Raw genomic sequence first — 26,542 nt, forward strand, 5'->3', positions numbered from 1 at the left:
TGTCTCTTGCAATGAGCAGATCATTGCAAATCTGGGTGAGGGCTGTTTCACAGCTGTGATATTTCCTGAAGCCAGATTGAAGAGGGTCAAGAATGTTGTTTCTGGAGAGCCTGTCTTCAAGTTGGAGGTAGACAGCCTTTTCAATAACTTTTCCCAGAAAGGGGAGGTTAGAGACAGGTCTGTAGCTGTTTAGAGCATCTGGGTCTAAGGATGGTTTCTTGAGTAGTGGCCTGACGATTGCTTCTTCCAGAGTAGAGGGAAACCACCCTTCTTGTAAGGAACCATTGACTATTTTGTGGAATGCCGGTGTAAAAAGTTCAGGGCATTTCAACATGAACTTAGTGGGGCCAGGGGCCAGATCGCAGGTAGTCTGGCGAAGGTTTGAGAGAATGTCCAAGATGTCTTTTTCAGTGATTACTTTAAAATCAGACCATGGTGGTAGGCTATTTTTGCACCTGTTATATGGCTCTGCATGGGTTTCTTGGGCTGTGAATTGAATGGCAGATCGTATGGAGGAGACTTTGTCTGAGAAGAAGTGGGCAAATTCCTCGCACAGTTCCTGTGAAGGTCTGATGCTGGATTTCCTGCAAGATGGATTGCAGTGACTGTCAACCGTGCGGAATAGTTGGGCAGGTCTGTTGGCTGCATTTGCAATTTCGTGAGACAGGAATAAGGACTTCTTTTTGCTAATCGCCGTTTGATATTTTTTGAGGTGAGCAGTTAGGGAAAGTTTGTCATCAGGGGACTGGTGTTTGCGCCACCTTCGTTCCAGTCTGCGTCCCTGTTTCTATAGTTCCTTTATAGAGTTGTCAAACCAGCGAGCGTGATGTAATGGTGCAGAACGTTTTATCTTTATTGGAGCTATGGCGTCAAAAGCGGCTGAGACATCGTGGTTATATTTAAGGACCATGGATTCAAGGCCTAAGTTGTGATCTGTCAGTCCGCCTAGATTGAGGCTGTTCTGAAGGTGTTGGGGTGTGAAACCTTTCAAGGAACGATATTTTATTAGTTCTTTCACTTGGTGTTTTGTAGCCGGTGCTGTAAAGGAGAAGTGGACAGTGTGGTGGTCTGACCAATCTACTGGATCAATTTCCACATTGGATATTAGGAGTTCTGAATGGAAAATGAGGTCCAGAGTGTGTCCTTTTTTGTGGGTAGGGAGGTTGATGGCTTGAGAGAAGCCCAGTTCATTCATGGAGAGAAGTAGCTCAGTTCCAAATTGGGAAGAGTGTGTATCAACCCATGCGTTAAAGTCTCCCAGAATTATCCACCTAGGGTGTTTCAGTGTTTTGCAAGATACAAGTTCTGCTATTTCCTTGAGAAAAGCTGAGCCACCATTAGGGGGTCGGTAGACAAGCAGTATGTTTATTTTTTTCTCAGCTGAGAGTTCGGCTGCCAGACATTCAAAAGAGTGGGTGGGGGCTACAGCAAGGGGTTTAATATTCAAACTATATTCCATTATAGATACTTACCTTGAAGACGCCCAGCATTGCCTATTAACAAGAACTAAGCGTCTACCTAAATGATATTGTGATCAATCTGGTATTTTTCATTGGTTGAGATTCCAGTTACTTGTACTATCCGTATTTTTTTTTTTTTTTTGTAGTATTAATAAAAAAAAATTCTCTTTTGCCAAATTACTGTGTCGGTGCTTGATTGATCTCCTCCCATCGGTCCTGTTTCATTCTGGTTACAGGGGCCCTACCGTTGCACGGTTCACGGCTCACACACCCCCATTGCACTCCCTCCTCCTCTTTTCGGTCTCCTTGTCTCTCCTTTGATGAAGTTCCTACATGTTGGCACCTGGGTCTCTGCATCAGCAGCAGAGGCCAGTTAGTATAATTTAATGCAAGCTTGCTGCAAGCCTGCAACAGTCCACAGACTCCACAACAAACTCCACACCCCTAATAAGGAGGAAGGGCCATGTTTGGTGTCACTACCTCTAGTAGTAGTAGCCTAGTACTTTAGCAATCACAGGATCAGTAACGATTGTGAAGTAAAACTTCTCAACATACTAAATTAAAATCAGAAAGTACTAGAGGCAGAAGGTCAACATGACAGGCAGTAGCATTCTTTCTCTCATACCTCTTTCACAACAGGCTAGAATTTAATTGCTGAATTAATATTTTAGATTATACAAATATTTTTTAAAAGCGTATTTTATATTTTAAGGTTATTCTGGAACTTTTATTTGAACAGATGGGACAGTCATGTTTAATTAAGTAATCTAATGTTGTTTTTCTGCAGAAAATGAGAGCAACGGTGCAAAGAAGGCATACAGCCTCGGCTATTTCGAAGGCCTTGAGCAAGAACAAGCTACAGCCCAGGTAAAAGATGAATAAATATAATCCAGCAAACTAATTGATAGTTTTATTATAGATTTTAAAGTAAAATTATATTATTAAAAAGAAAAATCCTTGTTGCCATAAAACTTGTTGATGCTATAAAAGTTATTTTGTAGTTTACATTTCAGTTCTCGGCTGGGTGCGCATTGGCTTGAAGGGCCTGGACATCAATATGAAATCTGTATTTTTTTACTGTATAAATACAAACTGCCTAGTAAATCAGGCTGGAACATTGCTCTTCCTGCATGTGTAATTAGCGGAGCACATCAGAGAATACAGTAGCTCTGAAGGAGAATCAGGGGCTCTGTTCATACAACTGACATACGCAATATTCACTTTGTTGACAGGAAAACTGAGCAGTGTGTGGTTGTCTCTGCAGTTATAATTAAGGTAACAATTTAAAATAGTGTATGAAAAATCCTTTGTGATGTTGAAGGTATTATTGCTTTTTTATCTACCCAAACGAAATATTACTTTAAAAAGACATTAAATGAGATGAGGGAATATCAAGGAATGTATATGTACAGGTAATTTTCTTTCCTCAGGAAACAAAGAGCCATATCTAATTGACAATCATTATGCAGATCTTTATTGTTTTAGTTGCCTGGTTGAAGTTGTGCATTGTCTTTAAAACATCTAAGTAGAGATGTTAACCACTTCGCCGCCCAGGTACAGTGTATCTACGCCCCTTTTAACTTAATTTCCCCGCCCGGGGTGTAGATATACGCACCCCCGCGCTACCGCCGCTGACCGCACTCCAGCTCGCTCGTGCGTGCGCTCCCGCGCTCGTGCACACCGCCGCCTGATCGCATGGAGATCTATGAATGGCAAAACTGTTACCGTTCGTTGATCTAAGTCCCCGCAGCAATGATTGGCATGCTTCCGTGAGAAGCTGATCGATCATTCTGAGAAAAAATGTTTCCCAGCCTCATTACACTTCCTGTAAGCGTACTTCCTACACTTACAGGACGCACTCACAAAAAATTACTGTGGCCATCTTGTGGCCAAATAGTAAAACTACATCCAAAAGCATTTTTCATATATAAATGCATAGTTTTACACTAATTACCTCCCACACTCCCCAATATTTTTTTTTTTGTAATAAAAAAAAAATTACAATAAAAAAATACATAAATAGTTACCTTAGGGACTGAACTCTTTAAATATTTATGTCAAGAGGGATTAACACTGTTACTTTATAAACTATGGGCTTGTAATTAGGGATGGACGCAAAACTGAAAAAAATGCACCTTTATTTCCAAATAAAATATTGGCGCCAAACATTGTGATAGGGACATAATTTAAATGGTTTAATAACCGGGACAAATGGGCAAATACATTTCATGGATTTTAATTACAGTAGCATGGATTATTTAAAAACTGTAATGGCCGAAAACTGAAAAATAATGATTTTTTTCCCCAAATCTTTTCCTATTTTCCCATTAAAACACATTTAGAATAAAATAATTCTTGGCATAATGTCCCACCTAAAGAAAGCCTAATTGGTGGCAAAAAAAACAACAAGATATAGTTCATTTAATTGCGATAAGTAATGATAAAGTTATAGACGAATGAATGGAAGGAGCAATGAAAGGTGAAAATTGCTCGGATGCTGAAGGGATAAAACCCCTCAGTTGTGAAGTGGTTTTAAAATAGCATTATAGGTTGAGAAAGGCTGGGGATACCTTCACTTTATTTGATCACTGCTTTGCGTCAAATCTAATTTTTTTTCCGGGACTTTTGACGTCTATCCCACTCAACCATGTCTCCCTCCAGGTTTTAGACCCCTTGAAACATGTTTTCCATCACTTTTCTGGCCAGCATAATTTTTTCTAAATTTCCAAGTTCGCCTCCCCATTGAAGTCTATTGCGGTTTGCGAAAGTTCACGCAAACCGAACTTTGGCGGTAGATTCGCGAACCTAAAATAAAATCGGAGGTTCGGGCCATCTCTATTCAGGAATCAAATCTCAGCTGTTGTGAAACATTCCTTCTTTCAAGGAATACTGCAAGGATTAAACACCTCATTACTTCAGAGGAATTTCCAACCCTAGTTCATGCCTTCATCACATCAAGGTTGGACTACTGCAATGTTATCTACACAGGCCTTCCAAAGAAAGACCTATGCCACCTGTAATTAGTACTGAATGCCATTGCAAGGCTGTAAACAAGCCAACCCTGCCATTGTCACATACTATCAACCCTGTGTTCACTCCGCTGGCTACCAATGAAATGGAGAATTGTGGCTTACTGACATTCATATTCTTGCACAATCTGGGCCCTGGATACCTGACGGACTTGTTGCAACTGCATCTCCCCCCCCCCCCCCCACACACACACACACACACAATTTTATATCAAAAGGATGTAACACCTTGGTCACCTCCAGAGTCCACCTCAAACCCTTTGGAGACAGAGCCTTCTGTCATGCTGCCCCACACACTTTGTAACTTCCTGCCGCACCCGATGAGGACAGCCCCATCCCTGGAAGCATTTAAGCTAAACTGAAAACCCACCTCTTCATTTATGAACACCTGACTATCTCCTCTGTAGCACAGTCCAGCCTGCAACCCTGTATTGATCTGAGACACAACTATGTGCATTTAGTCCTATGGGAGAAAAGCACTTTACAAATGTTATTGTATTGTATTATTATTGTATTGTATTATGAGGTTGCTATTAAACTGGACAAGAAATACCCCAAGGTAAGGGCTGCAACCTTACGCTCAGTGATGGGGAGAGATTGTCTGCATGTTTACCAGCACCTCACACTGTCTGACACACACTGACAAGCAGGATGTACAGAAAGCACTGGATGCATTACAAATCTATTTCATGCCTGCCAGGAACACCATATATAAGAGATACAGTATGTCTTAAAGCAGAATATAACCCTGCATTTCAACTTTGCTCTAAAACATTATTTACAGCATATTATATGCAACCAGCATTTTTTTTTTTTTACTAGACCAGCATTGGAAGGGTTAAACACAGAGGTTTAAAGTTCCATGGAGAGATATGCAGAAGTTCAGATAGATACATTTAACTACATAGAATGTAACAAGTGATAAATGTTACACACTCTTTGGCTGTCCTCCAGCTCCTTCTCAGTCAGAGAGAGTGAGTCAAATGCCACACTTAGATACATTTATGTAAACAAAATGTATCTATGTCAGCTTCGGATGCGTCTGCAGTTCTGTCCAGGAACTTTAAAGCTCTGTGTAACCCTTCCAATGCTGGTCTAGTAAAAAAAAAAATGCTGGTTGCATATAATATATTGTAAATAATGTTTTAGAGCAAAGTTGAAATGCAGGGTTATATTCCGCTTTATGTACTACAGATCAAGGTCAGTCAAAGACTATAGACCAGTATGTCACAAGGCTAAAACAGCTAGCTGAAACATGTGAATTTGCTGGACTGCATGATGAACTTATTAGAGATAGGATAGTGCTTGGATCCAGGGACATCAATGCAAGGAAAAGAATGCTGAGGATGTCTGACTCTGACCTGACCTTACAAACAACTATAGACATGTGCAGAAGCCATGAATCTACAGAGCAAAAGCTACAGACAATGCAAGACAGCAAGACAGAGAAATAGACTGCTCATTACACTACAAAGTCACAGAACAGAAAGGAGCAGACACCCAGAATGAGAGCACTAAACAAAGCAGGGGTGAGCAGGAGCTGTAAATATTGTGAATACAGTCACACCAGGGGCAGACAGTACTGCGCTGCTTATGGCAAAAAAATGCAAAAGACTAAATCACTAGTGTCTGCAGACCAGGGTTGCCAAGCGTCCGTATAAATACGGACAGTCCGTACAAATACTCCCCAAAATCATCTGTCCGTTCCTGTCCGTACTTGCTGTCAGGCGTCCGTCCAAACAGAGCAATTTTTAACATTGGCGGCGCTTAGCTCGGGTTGGGAAGCAGGAGCAGCCCAGCCGCATCGGATGTTTAGTTGCAGGGATGCCGTTGAAGTGTTGTGTACCTCCGCCAGCCGCCAGGGACTCTTTTTCTCTCCAGGCAGTCACGTAGTTGATTCGGCTACAGTACTGCAGTTGCCTGGCAGTGAATACACAAGACTTACTGGGATGAGTGTGGCCCAATCAGTGTTGAGTGGGTGGGAGTCAGCAGTGCGACGTCACTGTGGGGGGGGAGGGAGTCGGACGGGCTACGTAGCCCGCGGTTTTCAAAGAGATGTGCACGCAGGGTGACTGGGTGAGGAGGAGGATTCTTGTTGCTGCTGCTGCTACCCTTGTGATTCCGCAGAAAGATGCTGGTAATCACAGCGTGACCCTCAGACGGACCCTGCCTGCGGTGAGGACAAAGCAGGCTGACACGTCAGGCTGGGAGGAGAAGGGTGAGAGGCAAAACCTATTCAGCTGTAGCAGATTGTTATCATCCCTGCTGGCTTTGATCCCTGCACACTTTCATTCACAGCACAGCCTGCTTCTGGCTTTCAAATGAATGTAAATACCACATAGCTAATATTGCTCTGACTGCGAAGTCATTAACCCTGTATTTGCAGGCACTGAATTGCTAGATTAACTTTTTAGCAGTCCCCTCCAGGCTGATCGCTCCCTTGCTGTCCTCCGCCACCCTGCATTGTCCACAATTGCCCCAGGAGAGCCTCAGGTCTGGCGTGTTCTGCACATGCATGGCCGGACTGCACCTGTTCTGACTGGAGGACTTTCTGGCACTAATTGTGGACGATCTAGGCTGCAGAGGAAAGCTAGGGAGCGATCATCCTGGAGGGGGAAGCCCCAGGTATGTATATGATTTTTTTTTCCTATCTCATTACCTTTTAAATGTAATCCCAGGTGGGGTGATAACTTTGGCTGGCTTTTACATACCTGGGGCTTCTGCACTTTCATCTTCTGCAACACTTTAGAGTACATAGTCCTGTCACTGACTGTCGTCAGAGGAGCTCACAATCTAATCCTACCACAGTCATAGCCCAATGTCTTACCATAGTGTTATTATGAATTTATATAGCACTGACATCAGGTTTCTTGAATGGGCAAACAATGCTTCTCAGTTCAGGAGAGCTGTTTCACATGAGCCTTATGCAGTAGTCATCTGCTTATTTCCCCCCAAAATTCACAAGAATTTCCCTAAAAAGCCCGCTACTGACTCCACCCCTGACTCCGCCCCCTGTCCGTCCAAAACGCGAGGTGTCCAGATTTTTTTACCATTTTGTACAGGAAAAAATAGAAATTGGGTTGGCAACCCTGCTGCAGACAGAAAAGAGAAATGATACAAATAACTTCAGAATGGGAAAACAGCAGCTCTGAGGAATCTGTCCTCATTGTTATACATCAGACTGGATCAGTCAGTTCCACAGGATCGCAGTGGTTTGTACCATTAGATCTCAGCATTGGTAGACAAACAGGCAAGCAAATCCTCTGCCAGGTTGAGTGTGGGGCCACCTGCAACCTTATGGCATACAAAGGCTATTGCAAACTTACTAAATAAATCAATCCTACACTACAAAAGAGTAATGTAAAACTGAAATGGTAAAAATAGACATATATGACACCCGTGTGACGGTGTACCTTGCATTGCACATATAAAGGAAAAAAATACAGACTTTTATTTCAAGTTGTCAAAGCCAACCATAAGCCACTCCTGTCAGCGGATACATGTCAGAAAATGGGCCTTCTCACACTGAATATAGAGCAAAATGTGTTATCAACACAACATAATGATCTTAAAGCTGTCCAAGATTCACCACTATCATATGAGTAGATCACTGCGGACTACATAGATCTGTTCCATGGTCTGGGATGTCTCCCAGGAGAATATCATTTAGAAGTGGATACAGTTATTACACCTGTGCAGCATCAGCCACACCGAATGCCAGCTCCTCTCCTCTCAAGGCTGAGCTAAAGGGGGAAATTAAGCGCCTAGATAAACTTGGAGTACTAAAATAAGTCACAGTGCTCACACCATGGAGAAGCAGCATGGTTGCAGTTAAGAAACCATGCAAGTTGTGAGTGTGCATTGATCCAAAGGATTTGTACAAAGCACTAAAAAGGTTACATTATTCAATGCCCATGATAGATCAAGAGCAAAAGTGTTATCAGTTTTAGATGCCAAAGCCAGAAAATGTACAGGCAGTCCAGAGAGACTTTTAGGTTTTGTAAACTATCTTGCAAATTTCTTGCCTCACTTATCGGATATGTGAACCCTTCAGGAGGCTTACCGAGAAAGACAGTGTATAGGTATGGCAAACCAGCCATGATGAATGCCTTGACAAAATAAGAACACTATACAAACAAACACAGAACATTTATATCGCGCTTTTCTCCTGGCAGACTCAAAGCGCCAGAGCTGCAGCCACACGGACACGCTCTATAGGCAGTAGCAGTGTTAGGGAGTCTTGCCCAAGGTCTCCTACTGAATAGGTGCTGGTTTGCTGAACAGGCAGAGCCGAGATTCAAACCCTGGTCTCCCATGTCGGAGGCAGAGCCCTTAACCAGTACACTATCCAGCCACTACTAGTCACGGCTCATCCAGTAGTTACTATGATGTCAATGAAGAAGTAACAATTTAATGTGATGCTAGTGAGAAAGGACTTGGAGTAACTAGTTGGCAAAATAGTCAACCTGGTGCCTTTGCATCACGTGCACTGTCACCAACAGAGCAGAGATACAGTATGCCCAGATTGAAGAAAAGGAATGTTTGGCCATTGTATTTGCTGTCAGAAATTCGATCAGTATATACATGGAAAAATGCTTGTTAACGTTGAGTCAGATCACAAACCACTGGAAAGTATTTTCAAGAAACCCTTTCTGGAAGCCCCAAAACATTAACAGCGCATAATACTACAGTTACAAAAATACAACTTAAAAGTTATGTACACAAAGGGCTCCGAGATGTACATTGCAGACTTTTTGTCACCCAGACACATGTCGCAGGAGATACCCCATGTTATGAAATATTTTCCAATCAAGCTGAAGAAGATTTTCAACGTGAAGTAGAACAGATTCACTTTGCAGAATATTTGAGAGTGTCAGACTCCAGATTGCAACAAATTCAACGCCATACTAAGCAAGATGAAGTATTACAGTCGCTGAAAACAATTATTCTATCAGGTTGGCCTGAACAAAGGGAACAAACACCAATGTGTATTAGAGACTTCTGAGGTTTTAGAGAGGAAATCACCATACAGGATGGAATTTTGTATAAAGGACACAGACTCATCATACCCAAAAGTATGTGTCCAGAAATGATCAAACAAATACACTTGAGCCACCTAGGCATAGATGCATGTCTTTGCAAGGCAAAGGATTGTGATATTTTGGCCACAAATGAGTCCAAATCTAATTGCTGCAATAAAGGACTGCAATACTTGCAATGAATGTCTTCGCAGGCAGACAAAGGAACCTCTTATGACACACAGTTTGTCAACTCTACCCTGGAGTAAGCTGGGAATGGACCTTTTCTCTGTGCATGGACAGGACTATTTGATAATAGTTGATTACTATTAAGACGTCTGGGAAATAGATGCAATAACTGACAAAACGTCAAGGATAATAATTGAATGCTGCAAGATACATTTTAGTCGACATGGAATACCTAACTCGGTCATTACAGATAATGGACCGCAATTTGTCAGCTCTGAATTTGACCAATTTGTAAGAAAGTGGGAATTCGAACACATTACATCTTCCCCACACCACACCACACCACACCACACCACACCACACCACAGCATGGGCAGCATGGTGGCGTAGTGGTTAGCTCTCTCGCCTTGCAGCACTGGGTCCCTGGTTCGAGTCCCAGCCAGGGCACTATCTGCAAAGAGTTTGTATGTTCTCTCCGTGTCTGCGTGGGTTTCCTCCCACATTCCAAGAACATACGGATAAGTTAATTGGCTCCCCCTAAAATTGGCCCTAGACTACAGTACTTACACTACATAATAAAGACATATGGCAGTGGCAATGGCAATGCCATATGGCAATGGTAGGGATTAGATTGTGAGCTCCTTTGAGGGACAGTTAGTGAGAAGACTATATATATATATATATATATATATATATATATATATATATATATATATATATATATATATATATACACTGTACTGCGCTGCGTAATATGTCGGCGCTATATAAATACTAAATAATAATAATAAAATAATAATAACCACAGTCAAGCCAATGGCAAGGCCAAATTAGCTGTAAATATAGCAAAGACACTTATAAATGAAGCCAAGAGAGATGGAAAAGATCTTTGGAAAGCTATCTTAGATTGGAGAAACACAACAACAGAAGGTAATAAAAGTAGCCCAGTCCAAAGACTTATGTCCAGAAGAACATAAACTTTTCTTCCCACAGCTCAAAAGCTTCTGGTTCCCAAAGTGGTTGATGGAGAAGTCGAACAGCTTGAAGTTAAATGCAGAAAAGCAAATTTGCACTATGATAAAGGAGCCAAGGAAATCCCTGAGTTGGCTATAGGGCAATCAGTGCGCATGCAACCAGCACCTTCCTCAGGTGATGGACTGTGGCAGAAAGGTACATGTGTACAACAAGTTGCTCCATGCTCATATGTAGTGGAAGCAGCCGGACATTTGTACCGAAGAATAAAGAGATTTCTTAGAGCAACAGAGGAGAGAAGTCATTCAGACAATGAGGAGCCCTCTCCGACGGACAGAGACTGTCCAGCTGTGAACTTACCAGACAATACATCACTGAATGATTCGAAGTTGGAGACACCTGTAGATTATGGTTCTGCACCCCCTCGCTGCACTCGAACTTGGGTTATCAGAACACTTGTGAAATATAGAGACTTCATCCTTTAACTTATTTTTTCTTAGATAGTAGATGCAGCAGTCCACAAACTGCTGTATGTTTAGCATTTACTTATATTGTCAAAAGAAGGGAGATGTTAGGAGATTGAGATTCATATGTCTGCTCCACCTACAGTTCCTTTCACCATGAGACTGTTAACAGTTATTATGCTGTTGTGTTTTAGAGCAGAGAGGAAGTTCTGAGTTCAGGTCTGCTTTAGGCTAGAAGTAAGATGACTGAAGTAAGTTATTATTTGTACAAAAAAATGTCTGTACTTGTAGACAAAACAGGCAGACGAAGGGTTGCTAAAATAATACAATTGATAAATGTCTAGCTATTTCTTCATCTCATTTGAAGACAGAAGAAGTATTTTGTGGTAGTGATAGAACAGCTTCTACAATATAAATTCATAAGAATAATTATCACTGATGCAGATGTAAAAGAAAGCTACTATGTTCAGTCAGAAAATAATGGTGTCACAGGCTTGGTTATAGTGCATGGCATAAGTTTTGTTGAGTTACAAGATTCCGAACCTTTTGGCAGGCGCAACTGTTTGCATGTTTGTATTTCACCTGTATATTTAGCACTTTTCCTGCAATTTTGCATTAAAAGGACTCCTTTAACTCAAACACATTTGTAATGAAACAAAAATCTTTCCTTCCTAAATAATAACAGGCAGACAAAGTGAGCAGCCAAATGCCCTTTCATTCTGTTTATATGTCTGCTTTAGTATAAATTATTCCTCTAAGTGTTTATTTCTGGTTAAGAGTTTTGTTACTGAATCATTGGTAAAGAAAATGATATCACATTACAGTGCTGTGATCACTCCTCATTCAGAAACCACCAATCTAACTCTGTAGGGACCTCCATATATTAGTCTTTATGTTACCTCATGTATTCTACTGTATGCAGAAACCAAAATTAACAAACTTTGGCATTCCTTCAAGATAGCATGGTATAACCTGTCCCCTTGGATACCTCTTTTGTGGGATTATACTCCTAAAATTGAATTTCAGTAACTACTCTTAGGGCTGGTTCACACCTGAGTGCTTTTAAGCGCTTTCCTAATCGCAGAACACTGCATGCAGCACTTTTGGGGCGATTGCATTGTAATTCTCACAGTGCAAAACACGGCCACAAAGCAAATTCTTGTTTTGCTTTCCGAGTGTAAGGAAGACCCATGGTCATTGCTAGGATCCTAAAAGATCCGGGGCACCTTGGGGTAAGGGGTAGGAAAGGTCAGTGGGTGCTGTTAGAGGGTAGGGGAGGGCAGTGGGTGCTAGCGGAGGGTAGGAGAGGTCAGTGGGTGCTGGTGGAGCAAAGGTCTGTGGGTGCTGGCAGAGGGTAAGAGAGGTCAGTGGGTGCAGGTGGAGGGTAGGAGAGGTCAGTGGGAGTTTATGACGGGAAGAAGACGTCCGTCTGTGCTGGTGAAGGGTAGGAAAGGTCAGTGGGTGCTGGCGGAGGGTAGGGGAGGTCAGTGGATGCTTGAGGAGGGTAGAGGGTGGGTGCTGATGGAGGGTTCGGAGAGGTGAGTTTGTGCTATGGTAGGAGAGGTCAGTAGGTGCTGATGGAGGTTAATCAAAAAGAGGAGGAAAAATAATCTAACCGATATACCATACCATCAAAATGTATTGTTTTTTTCCCAATTGAATTATTGTTTGAAAAAAAAATCTATACAATTGACTGTTTTTATTAAAGGACCACTATTACGAAAATTGTAAAATTTAAAATATGCATGCGCGATCATTCCCTGACGAAACACAGGGTGGCTGGCAGGCTGTTAGTGAAAAAAAAGGCGCTATATCATTGTACAGCGCTGCGATCTAGCTGTAATGGGGACAGCCCTGTCACTTGGCTGTCCACTAGAGTGCAATGAAAACAGATCCCTCTCATAGGCTGATGCCTATAAGAGGCGATCATTCTGATTGGCTCTCAGGGGGAGGGAGGGAAACAAAAGAAAAAAACGCATCTTTTATTTAAAAAAAAAAAAAAAAAATCAAGAGTATTAATTAAAAAATACAAATCGCAGCAGCAGTCAGATGCCAGCTCTGTTGGTGGCACAAAATGAGGCAAGATACATTTGTGTGCTAAGTTGTATCATCCTGCAACGCACTGTTAAAGCTGCAGTGTGCTAAATTGTAAAAATAGTCTGGTCACTAGGGGGGTATAAGCCTGTGATGCTCAAGAAGTTAATGTGGAAGAAATGTACTTCTCATTTGTATGTGTTTACATGTATTTTCTCGATAGTGGTCATTTAACAAAACTGGAAAATGTATTAAGTTGGTTGAATCATATATGGCCACCTTAAAGGAGTTCTGTGGAGCAGAAAAAAAAACAAAAACTGACACTTAACTGGGGCTATCAGTCCCCTGTAGCTGTCATGTCTCGCTCCATCCTCCTTTGATCACCAGTTCCCCGCCGCCGGTCCTGGTGCAATTGATCCAGATATCAACTGCAGCTGCGCGGCCGTGGCCGTGCGCGTTCTTGCTCCCGCTGCGTCATCAGGAGCTTACTGCACAGGTGCAGCACAAGAAAGCCTTGTACTGCGCCTGCGCAGTAAGCTCCCGGGGACGCGAGCAGGAGCGAGCATAACTCGTCTTGTTAGACGAATAATAGACCGTTACCAGCGGTGAGAAACCAAGGATCGTAGGAGGATGGCGCGGGACATTACAGCTGCAGGGGGCCGATAGAAGCCCCAGGTAAGTGTAAGTTTCTGTTCTTTTTTCTGATCCACAGAAACCTTTTAAACGAGTCAGAGAGTTCTTCTAGAGAGGTCATGTCAACTATATTCTGTACTAATGGATAGTTTGGGATGCCAAAAATCTTGCACCAATTATACCAATGCAATGTGGTTTATCATAAGTTCAAGTGCACCCTGATAAGTACTGATCCAGCTGAATTACTAAAAAATCCTCTTCTCCTGCAGAAGCATTGACATGTACCACTAGCCGCTGCACATTAGAACGAATTATTGTCACTGTGTTGTCTTAGTGGTGTCCCTGCAGCTCTACAGAAAGGTGGACATGGTATAGGGAAGAGAATGCAGATTGGAAAGTGGAATCAGCTTCAATTTGAACAACTAATTGAGACGGATCAAAGCAGGATAACAATCAATGCTTGGTCTGTATACACTTGGATGTATTTATACATGTTAATTAGATCACCTCTTAGGCCCGGTTCACACTTGCGGTTCTCTGCCAAACGGACCGGATGACCTGACCGGATCCGGACCGGATCTGGATCGGAACCGTACGGTTCTGATCCGGATTCGATCCGGATCCGGTCAGTTTGCATCAGGTGTTCATCAGGATGCGATCCGGATCCGTTTGGCAAAAGATAGTAGAAAAGGAATAAAAATGTTGGGGTCTGGGAGGTCAGCAGAAGGTGGACCTGTGGAATCAGGCCCTCCGCTGTTTAGCACTCACCTCCACCTCCGACATACTGCCAACATCTCCAGCACGTTTAAAATCACTGCTGCTCCACTCCAAAATGCTTGCCCATGTGTCCCCATCCAAAATCGCCGCTTCAATACGCATAGGAAGTGGGGTAGAACATCCGGATTTTTAGCCAGTGTGTTGTGCGCTCTCCGGTTCTCATAGCTTTGTATTGGCCGGATGGTGCAGTCCGGCTCCTCCCCGGATACGGCTGCCGGAGGAGCCGGACCAAAAAATAGCGCATGTTGGAACGGATGCCGGAGTCCGGATCCGGTCCGGATCCGGTCCGGCTCCGGTCCGGCAGAACGGACGCATGTGAACGGACGCATAGGCTTTCATTGCTATGCCGTGCGTCCGTTCCGTCCGTTCTGCAAGCGGTCCGGCTCCGGCACGGCGATTCCGGACGGCCACCGCTAATGTGAACCGGGCCTAAAGGTGCACACAGACAGTACTACTTTTGCCAATAGGGATCTGGATTCAATTCCCAGGGTTACAGTTCTGGCCACAAGCTCATAGACAGGTGTCCCTAGGCTACATACAAGCAATGCATTCTTTTGCTATGGTAAAAGAAGAGGAGGAGGAATGACAACGCAGCATATGGGGCAAGAAGAGGAAAAGAGTAGTCTTTCATTGCTATTGTTTAATGATCTGCCATGCTGGATTTTTAAATGGACTCGAGGGACTTCTGTACACATGCTAGACTCTTGGCCCCGATGGCCCCAAGTGGCTTCTTAGGCCAAAGTTCAGTTTAGCATGTGTATTAGGCTTACTGTAAGTTGGAACCTTTTTAAGCCCAGTTTGGCTAACTTTTCTTGGTAGCTGAGATCTTTTATTGCTTTGATTAATTTAGTTACCAATTTTTGTACCTGTTCTAAAATGTCAATGTCTTTCCCAAGAACTATATCCCATAGTTGCATGATTACATAGTTTGGTTAAAAAAAGACATTCGTCCGACAATGTTCAACTAGAATAAAATTTGTAAATAACATAAGGTACCTTTTTCTCCTGCACCCTCACATATCCCAGTTGATTCAGGGATAGGGAGGGCAAAAAAACCTCTTGCAAGGCTTGGGCCAATTAACATTTAAGGGGAAAAATGTCTCCAACTCCAGGTGGGAAGTGTAAGGCCTGGCAGATAATCTGCCTTCCTTCAGTCCCTATAACCCAATCTACTGCATGCTCTTCATCTATAGTCAAGCCCCCGCGTGAACGGGAGACGGAGTTACGCCTACCCGACTACGGTTACTACCAGGACTTCTGGGCGCAAGGTATATAGACTGAGGTCGGGAATATACCGTCTTTCCCCGAATATAAGACACTGTCTTATATTCTTTTTGGGGAGGAAATGTGTGCTAGGGCTTATTTTCGGGGGTGGGAGGGGCTAGACGCTGTGTGTATGGGCAGGTGCGTGGTCTCTTACCGCACCTCCCTTGTGGCTGCGTCCCCCTCCGTTCCTGGTAACTCCTCCGGTGGCGGCGGCATAGTAATCCATCTGTGAGGGCGCCCTGTGACCCTCACGCAGTACGCTAGGCCGGCTCTGCGCTGGCGCTCTCTTCCTGTCATCATGTGCGCCCGGCAGATGCGTCCCAGGCGCACACTGATTAATCAATGTGCGCCTGGGACGCATCTGCCGGGCGCACATGATGACAGGAAGAGGGCGCCAGCGCAGAGCCGGCCTAGCGTACTGCGTGAGGGTTACAGGGCGCCCTCACAGATGGATTACTATGCCGCCGCCACCGGAGGAGTTACCAGGAACGGAGGGGGACGCAGCCACAAGGGAGGTGCGGTAAGAGACCACGCACCTCCCCATACACACAGCGCCCCGCCCCCAGCTAGGCCTTATTTTCGGGGTAGGCCTTATATTTCAAGCATGCTTGAAATATAAGGGAGGCCTTACTTTCGGGGTAGGTCTTACTTTAGGGGAAAGACGGTAGGAGTACTACCAGGGCCCACTAAGCAAGACAAATGTGGCTGGGTAATATAAGGTAATAGTGCAGGATGCACTTTTGGAGGAGAATACACAGATCACAGGAGTAGTAGACTAGAGACAGGCATCAAGACACAAGACAGACAAATAACACTTATATCGCACTTTTCTCCTGTCAGACTCAAAGCGCCAGAGCTGCAGCCACTACGACGCGCTCTATAGGCAGTAGCAGTGTTAGGTAGACTTGCCTAAGGTCTCTTACTGAATAGGTGCTGGCTTACTGAACAGGCAGAGCCGAGATTTGAACCCTGGTCTCCTGTGTCAGAGCCCTTAACCAGTACACTATCCAGTACACTATCAAGGTTGCTCAGAGCGACCGCAGCTCTGAGCTTCCGATAACCGCCACAATAAATGAGACAAAATTGTTACTCAGGGCAACCACAGCACTGAGCAACTTTTGTCCACCACACTGAATAAGACAAGGACAGACAAACAGACCGACAGGAAGGAATGTTTGCCAATCTAATCGCTACTTCAGTGATGGCAAACATCCACAAAAACAAGACAGAACAAGAAGGAGCGTAACTAATATCAACTGCTGCTATAGTCAGTCACAGAATCAGGACTAGAAGGAGCGCTACCCAATCACTACCCCAGTCCAAGCAAGGAAGGCTGGAAGGACTTTGCTGTTAACCCACGCAGGAACAGCAACAACGAAGCACGACAAGGCAAATCACAATTGAGACCCAGCAAACAGCTATGGCCAAGTTGAAAGCTATGACGGGAAAAGTGTCAATGCAGGAAACGGCTTTTATATGGATATCACCCAATGAGAGCAGGCATGCAAATTCCAACACAGCTGAATGATAACCACTTAATCCTGTGTTCCTCTGATTGGAGGCTGCAGGCTTAATGAAGATGGATAGGGCTCTCATTAAAAATGCATGCAACTTTTTGGAGCAACATGCATGCAGGGAATTCAGCACTGTCTGGCTGCAGCTCAGCTGCAACAAGCCATAGGTGAAATTATGACAGCATCCTGAGCTGCTCTGAACCGCAGAGTGATTGCAGATGGAAATGACACTTATTGCGAATGCAACCAAAACTATGCAACTGAATGCATGCAGAGAAACCAGAACTGCCTTGAATGTCCTAAAGACACTAAAGATACTTAAGAAATTCTTCCTCCCACTCATCATTGCAGCCCTCCAGGGTGTTGCTGAGATCCAAAAAGATATGGGAAGGTTTTGGGCATCACTGGAAGAGTAATTATGTGACAAAAAATGGGTGTGATAATGGTAGTCTGTGGTCAAGGCACATATATTCAGGTAGCCAGAATTCAGAATTAAGGAGATTGGTTTGCCTTCTCCCTTAAAACATGAATTAAGTAGCTTGTTGAAATCAGAATTAAATGGCCTAGTGTAAAAAAAATAGCCTGGTATAAAAAAAAAACAAAAAACCCAACTCTTTTAGATACTAGAATTAGGTGGCCCGGTAAATTCTTCCCTCATAATTACATAGTTAGTTTGGTTGAAAGAAGAAATTTGTCCATCAAATCCAACCAGAAACAACTCTTCCTGTAAAGAAACCCCCTTCCTAAATAGATTGAAAGGGATACATATACATTTTCCTGCATATGGAGGAAAAGGTATATGTATCCCTTGTCCTATGTACAAGCCTGGGAACAAAAAGCTCAACTGCCAAGCTTTTGTATTGCCCTCTGATGTATTTATACATGTTAACCGGGTCATCTTAGCCATCTTTTTTCAAGCTAAATAAACCCATTTTGTCCAACCTTTCTTCGTAAATGAGACCTTCCATCCTCCTGTTTAATTTAGTTGCCCCTCTTAGTGGTACCTGTTCTAGTATGTTAATGACCTTCCTATAGTGTGGTGCCCAAAACTGTATTCTATACTCCAGATGTAGATTTACAAGTGATTTATACAGAGGGAGCAGAATACTAGCATCTCCTGATTTTATTTACTGTTTTATACAGTAAAATCCCAGAATTGAAAGCGAGCACAGCCCTTTCCACTTTTAATTGAGCACAAATGTTCCCCAATTCAAACTGATCATGTGGTTTATGTACTCCTGTGTCCGTGTAGATGGTTTTACATAGGTCAGACGACACGTCCCCTAAAAAAGAGAATTTGGGAACATTTGTGCTCAATTAAAAGTGGAAATGGCTGTGCTCGCTTCATAACCCACATGAGAGAAGAACATGGGGGGAAAACCAAAGGCCTTAGATTCGCAGGTTTAGAGAAAGTAGAATTTCATAGAAGAGGTGGGGACAGGGAAAAAATGCTCCTTAGGAGAGAAACGAGGCTGATCCTTCAGACGGAAGCATTAGGCCCAATTGGTCTTAACGACAAAATTGAGTTAGCATGTATGCTGGATCCCTAAGGTATTGATATAAAGTGGTGATAATTCCCCTAGAATAAGTAATCAAAAAACAATGTAGTCTTTGTATTCTTGCTCTAGGTCATCTGATAATATGTTTATGTGTGCTAGTTTTGTGAACTTATTGAAATTTGAGTAATAGATGAGTAATATTTATTGTCCTATTAGTTTTAGCCCAATGTGTCTAGCAGTCAGCTCTTGTCCAGTCACATGTTCTCTTTATGTAAAGGGTATAGATAACATGCAGATTGCATTATAAATATATAATGTCCATTACCATTCTATGCTCCTAGGCCACGAGAGCTTTTTAAATATGTGTAACACTTATGCACTATTAGTCTGCACTGCAGTTGTAAGGATCCCTCCTGTAGCGTATTCTGTCCGATGCAGTGGAGCTGCAAACGGACAGTTCTGGCTTATCTGCTTGCATTCGGTTGTGCATTTGCAATGGGTCTCATTGTCATTTGCAATCGCTCTGCAGTTCTGGGCAGCTCAGGATGCTGTCACCATTCCATCAATTGCTTGTTGCAGCTGAGCTGCGGCCAGATAGCCCTGGATTTCTTGCATGCATGTTGTAATACTGCATGTATTTCTTATGGGAGACCTTTGCATTTACAGCCAGCTAGCAAATGGTAATAAAGCCAGCTCAGGATTGAGTGATTACCATTCAGCTGTGTGGAGATTTGCATACTTGCATCCATTGGCTGATGCCAGCATAAAAATCTGCCCCCCATTTCATACCCTGCCCATCATAGTGGTCAGTACGCCGATCTGATGGGTACCTTGTCACTCTGTATAATTCTGTTATTGTAGTTCTTTGCGACCTTATTACTTGTACTTTAGCTAGTTCTTGATAAATATATATGCAGATTTGCTTATATATATTTATCCATTAGTTGAGCCGTTTGTTATTTTTCTTATTATTGTGTATTGCCTAGTTCCATGCTTGATGGATGTTCGCTGCATCTGCGGTGGATCAGTGAAGTCCATTATCCAGGTAGCTTGGATTCTGCCATCACCACGTTGGTGACTGGTAGTATTCCTGCTACTCTAGTTTCTGGGAACATAACTATAGACTGCAGTTGCTATTAGTTACGTTCTATCCTGTAGTCTTTCCTGGGTGGATGCTTGCTGGTGACTGTTGTTAGCCTGCTTGCTCTGCTTGCTCTGCTTCTGTAGACGTGACTGTGAGCTGCGGTTGCTACTAGTTACTCTCCAATCTATAGTCATGTCTTGTACCTGTCTGAATGCTTGTTATCGCTAAGGCAGCGCTGTGCGAACTAAGGCAGTGCAACATCACACTGCGCTGCCATTGTGTTCTATTTGTAGTGATTTCGGAAGCCCAGAGCTGCAGTTGCTCTGGGCAGCCTGTGTAGCCTCTTCCATTATCCATCTCTTAGCCTTGTTGCGCTGGGTGGTCAGAAAGTATGAACCCCCAGCATTACAGCAGTGGATCCAAGACTATTTATGCCGGGCATCAGATGCTTGCTAGAAATGTATGCATGTATTTGTTTGTAGTTTGTAGAAGAGAACGCAGGCTGCTGTGTGTATGTATGTGCCACCAAGTTTCTCACCAGATATAAGTCACACTTAAAGGGAGCAAGCAGGGGATACCGCTCTATTGTACCGTGGCAGACAGTGCAGGAACACAGGCAGCCAGGCCCAGGTAGTCAAGATGTAAAGGAAGGAAGGTCCGCACCAATGTCTCCAAAATCGTTACAATCGTTATATTTATTGAGGACGTATCCAGATAAGCAGAAAACACTTGACTAACATGTTTCGGACGCCAAGTTGACTATGATTAAGGACTTGGCGTCCGAAACATGTTAGTCAAGTGTTTTCTGCTTATCTGGATACGTCCTCAATAAATATAACGATTGTAACGATTTTGGAGACATTGGTGCGGACCTTCCTTCCTTTACATCCACACTTAAAGGGGTAGTGCCACACCACTTCTCTTTTACTCATACACACATTTTCACCTAGTCTCTGTATCCTCAGCTTCTGCACCAGGCTATTGTGTGGAACAGTGTCAAAACCTTTGCAAAATCCAAGTACTTTTCATCTATAGTTTTCCCAAGATCTAAATGTGCCTTCACTACTTCATAAAATCTGAGCATGTTAGTGAGACAAGACCTGTCTTTAGTAAAACTATGGTGATGAGCTGAAATTAGATTAATCTGTGCTATAAAATCTTATATAGCGTCTCTTAGAACACCTTTAAACAGTTTACATACAACTGATGTTACGCTTACAGGTCTTTAGTTTAACAGTTCTGATCTTTTTTCCTTCTTAAATAAGGGGGAAACATCAGCTTTACACCAGTCATAGGGAAATGACCCGCTTGAAAGAGAATCATATAAAATAAGGTAAATAAGGTAAGGCTGCCAGTGTGTTGAGGGCTGGCCAAAGACTGGCCAAAAACTGCCCAAAGTTCAAGTTCAGGCTGTTCATTAAAAGATGTAGTTATATTTTTCACTATTGGTCCTTTTGCCAAAGCCAACATGCTGATAGTACCTAACTACCCCAGAAGATAAACTATTGGCAGAGGGGTCTGATTTACTGTGTTACTTGACAAGTCAAGGGCAGTGTTTGGATGTCACAGTTTACCGTAGTAGTATGTGATACCATGCCTGGCATAGATGGTAGAATAATGAATAATATTGTTATTTTAGATGACTGTGAAAATATTTTTAGTACAATACATAGTATCATCTACTACAACACCAACTCTTTTTCTGTCTTCTGCATTTTATAGTAAAAAGAGTGGAAAGGTGTTAACTAAATGTTTTCTTTACCCAGTGAGAAGAAACATTGCTGTTGGTGCTATATAAAAGCATAATAACTGTTTGAGGCATTTTGTTCATGATATGCACAATGGAACAAACTATTTCTAGCATGGAGCCACAAGCTCCAGTAAAGCTGAGATTTGTCCTTGTTAGACACTTAAAAAGGAAGGTGTGTCCAAGGACAGTACAAGGTCTTTCAGACAGAGCTAGAGATGAGGCTAAATTTATATTATTTATATGGAAGTCTAATTTTCCTGTTGTTTTATTTCCACACTCTAGAGAATAAATCCAGGCATCCTGTTGAGTTTCCTTCAGAAATCATCTATTCTAATTCACACTTTACTTGAAAACGATAGTCTTGTATGGTAGCCAACTCTGATTTCAGAACAGAACTGTCCTAGAAAATGAGACTATGTTGTTTTGCCAAACAGTAAAAAGTGAAGCCTGTCTGCTCTCATTGTTGTTTTCTTTTACCATTTTGGAGACTTTTTTTATTGCAAGTAAACATGTCCTTTTCCCATACAATTCTTTGATAGCAAGATCTTTAACCTTTTGTTCTTGTTTCTAATCTCTTTTCCAAGTTTCATGGTTATTTGGTTTTTTGGAAATGTTTGTTTATGCAATGGAAATTTTTAGTAGGCGACACCAATATGTTCTCAAGAGATTGGAAGAATCTTCATTCTTCTGGACATCAAAATAGACTTTGTACTGAGATCACTAAACTCTGTCCAGGCTGAAACAAAAATTAAAATATAGTTACATAGTTACATAGTTACATAGTTATTTTGGTTGAAATGTGCATCTGTTTTTGTCAACATTGATAAACGTTTTTCTGACTTATATATTTTTAAATAATAATTTCATCAGGGTTCCTTAATAAACTTTACAAGTTGCTTATGGAGACTTTGTGACATCAAGCATAGGATGGCAAAAACAACACATATGCATGTGATGTGCTTAACACTTACTCTTCATTCATTTTCCATGTTAGATAAAACTTTAAACTTGGAGGCTTTCCAATCAATAGCCAAAATGTGTTCCAAGTCATTAATTCTGTAGCTCCTTTAACTTTATACATCAAAAAAGCACATTTTAAAAGAAAATGTACAGTCTGTCTGTAAGGGCCAGCGTGATAAATTGTGTTTTTAGGTGAAGGAATATGCAATTTTTATTGTATTTTTTTTATTTTTTAATGAATTATTATTTATTTATTTTATGAAGACTATTTAAAGTTAGCTCTGAGGTGACTGCCATATCACTAATTCATTAACTTGTGAATAGGAGCTCATCAAGTTGTAAATTGTGAAATAGCTTTTTTGTTAGAGCTCAGAGTATGGATAATGTAACAGCCAGAGGGAAGGGGGGAGGGGGGTGGTAGAGACTTATCAATATTGGTATGTCCCTAATCAACTGCAAATGTGGTGCAGTTGATTAGGAGACCTATCAAGTCACATAATGTACTTTTACTTGCCTGGACTGAAAATTAAAGTCCTAAATTTAACTACAAATGAATCAATTACTAAAGTTAAGCTAAGGTCTTGGAAGGAAAAAAAAATACAAGACATTAATGGTGAGTTTAATGAGACTAGAGCATGTCTCTTTAACCCTTTCACTGCCTGCCAATTTGTCCTAAAAGCGAACATCTACTGTTAGGCAGTTTTTAGACATTTTGCACTCATTTTGTTTACTTGGGAATTTTGACAAGAAAACCTACATTAAAAAGGTTATATTTATATTTTTTCCCATAATGAATTGGGCTTGAACACTGAAACAGAGATTCTGGCGGTATAACAATGTATTTTTTTGTGTGAAATATGTTAAAATGTAGTGAAATAAAAAATAAAATATTTATCTGTTGTGTTTTTTTTTTCAAAGAATAATTGCATTTACTGACAAAAATGTTACTGTTTGTGAAAGCCCTGATTTTGATGAATCCAACCATACCAGATATGTATTGGTATCCCACTTTTTCTGTCTTAGAATAGGTGCGCCAGTACAGGCAGCCAAATATAGGTGCAGCCAGTATAGGTAGCCAGGAATAGATACCCCAGTCCAGGTAGCCAAGTATAGGTGCAGCTAGTATAGGCAGCCAGGTATAGGTGCCGCCAGTACAGGTAGCCAGATATAGGTGCAGCCAGTATAGGTAGCTAGCAATAGGTTCCTCAGTATAGGTAGCAAGTATACCTACCTATACTGAGGCACCTATTCCTAGCTACCTATACTGGCTCCACCTATATCTGGTTACCTGTGCTGGCGGCACCTATACCTGGCTACCTATACTAGCTGCACCTATACCTGGCTACCTGGACTGGGGTATCTATTCCTGGCTACCATTATAGGTAGCTGGTATGGGTGCCCCAGTATAGGTAGCTGGTATGGGTGCCCCAGTATAGGTAGTAGATATTGGTGCCCCCAGAATAGGTAGCAGGTATAGTAGAGGCTTACTACGTTACTACACGTCATGTAGGAAGTAGAGAGGAGAGAGAGGAGGCTGCTGGTGGGGGACACGCTGCATGGAGGAGCAATCGGGTGAGTAATTGCACTTCAACCACTGCTCCACTGCTACAGGGGGCCCACATGGAGGGAGAGAGGAATGATGTCGGCCCGGGGGACTAAACTGCCAATAACTACTAGGTACGTTGTGAGTCCTTGGCAGTGACAGGAGAAAATAAACGCACACACAAGAAATGCCTCTGTCACACACGTCCCACCCACATATACACACTACTGACACTCTTCATGGTGCACAGACTCAACACCTTCCCACACACTCCATCCACACAGACTACCAGTGCTAAACAACACAATAATAAATGGACACACTCACTGGACACTGTAAACAGGAGGATAGAGGAAGCAGCAATAACACATCAGCATTAAACCATTGCAAAGGTTGTATTCAGACAAATACACTGAGTACTCCACGTACATGCACCACAGTGAAATAACATACATACTTTATATTCACACATACCCACATAAGAACAGCAACAGCAAATGAAATTATTTCTATAAAATGCTAAAATGCTTGGTGAGAATTCAAACACTATATTGCTTAAAACCACTTTCCCACCACGGGTTATTTTCCTTTAAAAACCAGAATACAAGGGGTAGGCAGCTGAGTAATTACTAGCCATACATCAAACCTCCAAAAATCCGACCCTGTATAATGATCATAAGGCCACAGCCAAACTGTCAGTGAGAAGATGCCAAAAAAATATCCAAGTATCCAAATCTTACCCTGGATTGAAGACCTGCGTCCGATCTCACGTGTTCTGCACCCTCTCGATGCTTCCTCAGAGATTCAATGCAGGGGGAGATTTGGATACTGATCTTTGAAAGTTTGATGTGGCTAGTATTTACCCAGCTGCATCCATTGTATTACATTGGATTGATTATTATTTATATCCCTGCCTCTGTACTGTCTATAAACACGGTGATGCAGGTTTTAATTGTTTTCAAAGGGACAAATAAATGATACTTTATTCTTTTGGACAGCTTTGTCTGGTTGTACGATTTAGTTGAATTTGCCATGAGTACTTATGTCTTTACAGTTTAGCATACTAACAGGATAAAATCACTAAGTTGTTGCAGATTTGATGGCTGCATATTCATGATGTAAATGTGTTGGATTGAGATCTGGTGATTGTAGAGGACTTATTAGCATGCTCAAAAAGACAATTTGAGGTGATGTGAGCTATGTGGCATGGTACACTATCCTGGGATGGACACTCAAGTAGGCAGTGCAATTCAAATGATGCTCAATTGGCCCAGATGGTTCCCTGTTGCCACTTGTGGACCCTCCTGTTGATCTGTGGCATGCAGGGGTGCCTCTAGGCATAGGCAGTAAAGGCCATTACCTGGATTGCCATTGGTCCTGGGGCGCCATGTTGCTGGATTAAGCCCCCACCCCCAAATTAAGCCCTGCCCCTGAACTAAGCCCAGCCCCCGTGGGTGTTCTATTACTTGCTTCTGTTGCATCTACTTAGCGTAACTTGCAGGTAGCTGCCACCTCTGTGCCTTGTGCATCTTTATTTCCCCTGTTGTGTCTCATTCTGTCCCTTTTGTGCCTCCTTCTGTCTCCATGTGCCTCCATCAGTCCACCTGGGCCATCTCTGCCTCCTTCTGTGCCCCTTTGTGCCTCCTTCTGTCCCCCTTTGTGCTTCATTCTGTCCCCCACTATGCCTCCTTCTGTCCCTCTGTGTGCCTCCTTTTGTCCCCCTGTGACTCCTTCTGCTCTCCTTTGTGACTCCTTGTGTCCCCTTTTGAGCCTCTTTCTGACACTCTTGCAAAGGCTATATGTTTTTTTCTGGTGAAATGCTGCCCATATTACGTGTATTTTCTGGAGAAACGCTGCCTGCATTGCGTATTTTCTGGTGACACGCTGACGCATTTACATGTATTTTCTGGTGAAATGCTGCCACAATAAGTGTTATTTCTGGTGAATCGCTGCCGCATTATGATTATTTTCTGGTGAAACCCTACCGCATTACGATTTTTTTCTAGTGAAACGCCATCGCATTACGATTATTTTCTGGTGAAATGCTGCCACATTACGATTATTTTCATGGGTGGGGTACCATGCGGGGGGGGGGGGGGGTTGGGGCGCCACAGGTTTTTTCTCGTGGAGTGGCAAAATGGCTAGAGGCGTCCCTGGTGTCATGCTCCTATTCTGACATGAGCGCAGCTGTGCCTATGCAGTAGCATGGCGTTGCTTGTGCACAAGCGGTTCCAGCTAACTGCACAGACATGGCACAGTACAGCCGTGCTCTTGCTTGAAGAGAAGAGTGTCCCCAATGAGATTACCGACAAACCCTTGTTGGTATAGTTTGGAGGGTCTGAAAGCTTAA

General features: G+C 42.6%; 1 protein-coding gene across 1 annotated transcript in view; it reads left to right on the top strand.

Moving 5' to 3' along the window:
• Window positions 1-26,542, top strand: part of LOC137527192 (rho GTPase-activating protein 20-like) — a 275,894-nt gene that overhangs the window by 67,993 nt on the left and 181,359 nt on the right. The window contains exon 2 of the mRNA XM_068247674.1: window positions 2,248-2,327. Within this exon, the coding sequence (XP_068103775.1) occupies window positions 2,248-2,327 (80 nt within the window). The remainder of the gene's footprint in view (window positions 1-2,247; window positions 2,328-26,542) is intronic.

Source organism: Hyperolius riggenbachi, chromosome 8 (assembly GCF_040937935.1).
Source record: "Hyperolius riggenbachi isolate aHypRig1 chromosome 8, aHypRig1.pri, whole genome shotgun sequence".
NCBI lineage: Eukaryota > Metazoa > Chordata > Amphibia > Anura > Hyperoliidae > Hyperolius > Hyperolius riggenbachi.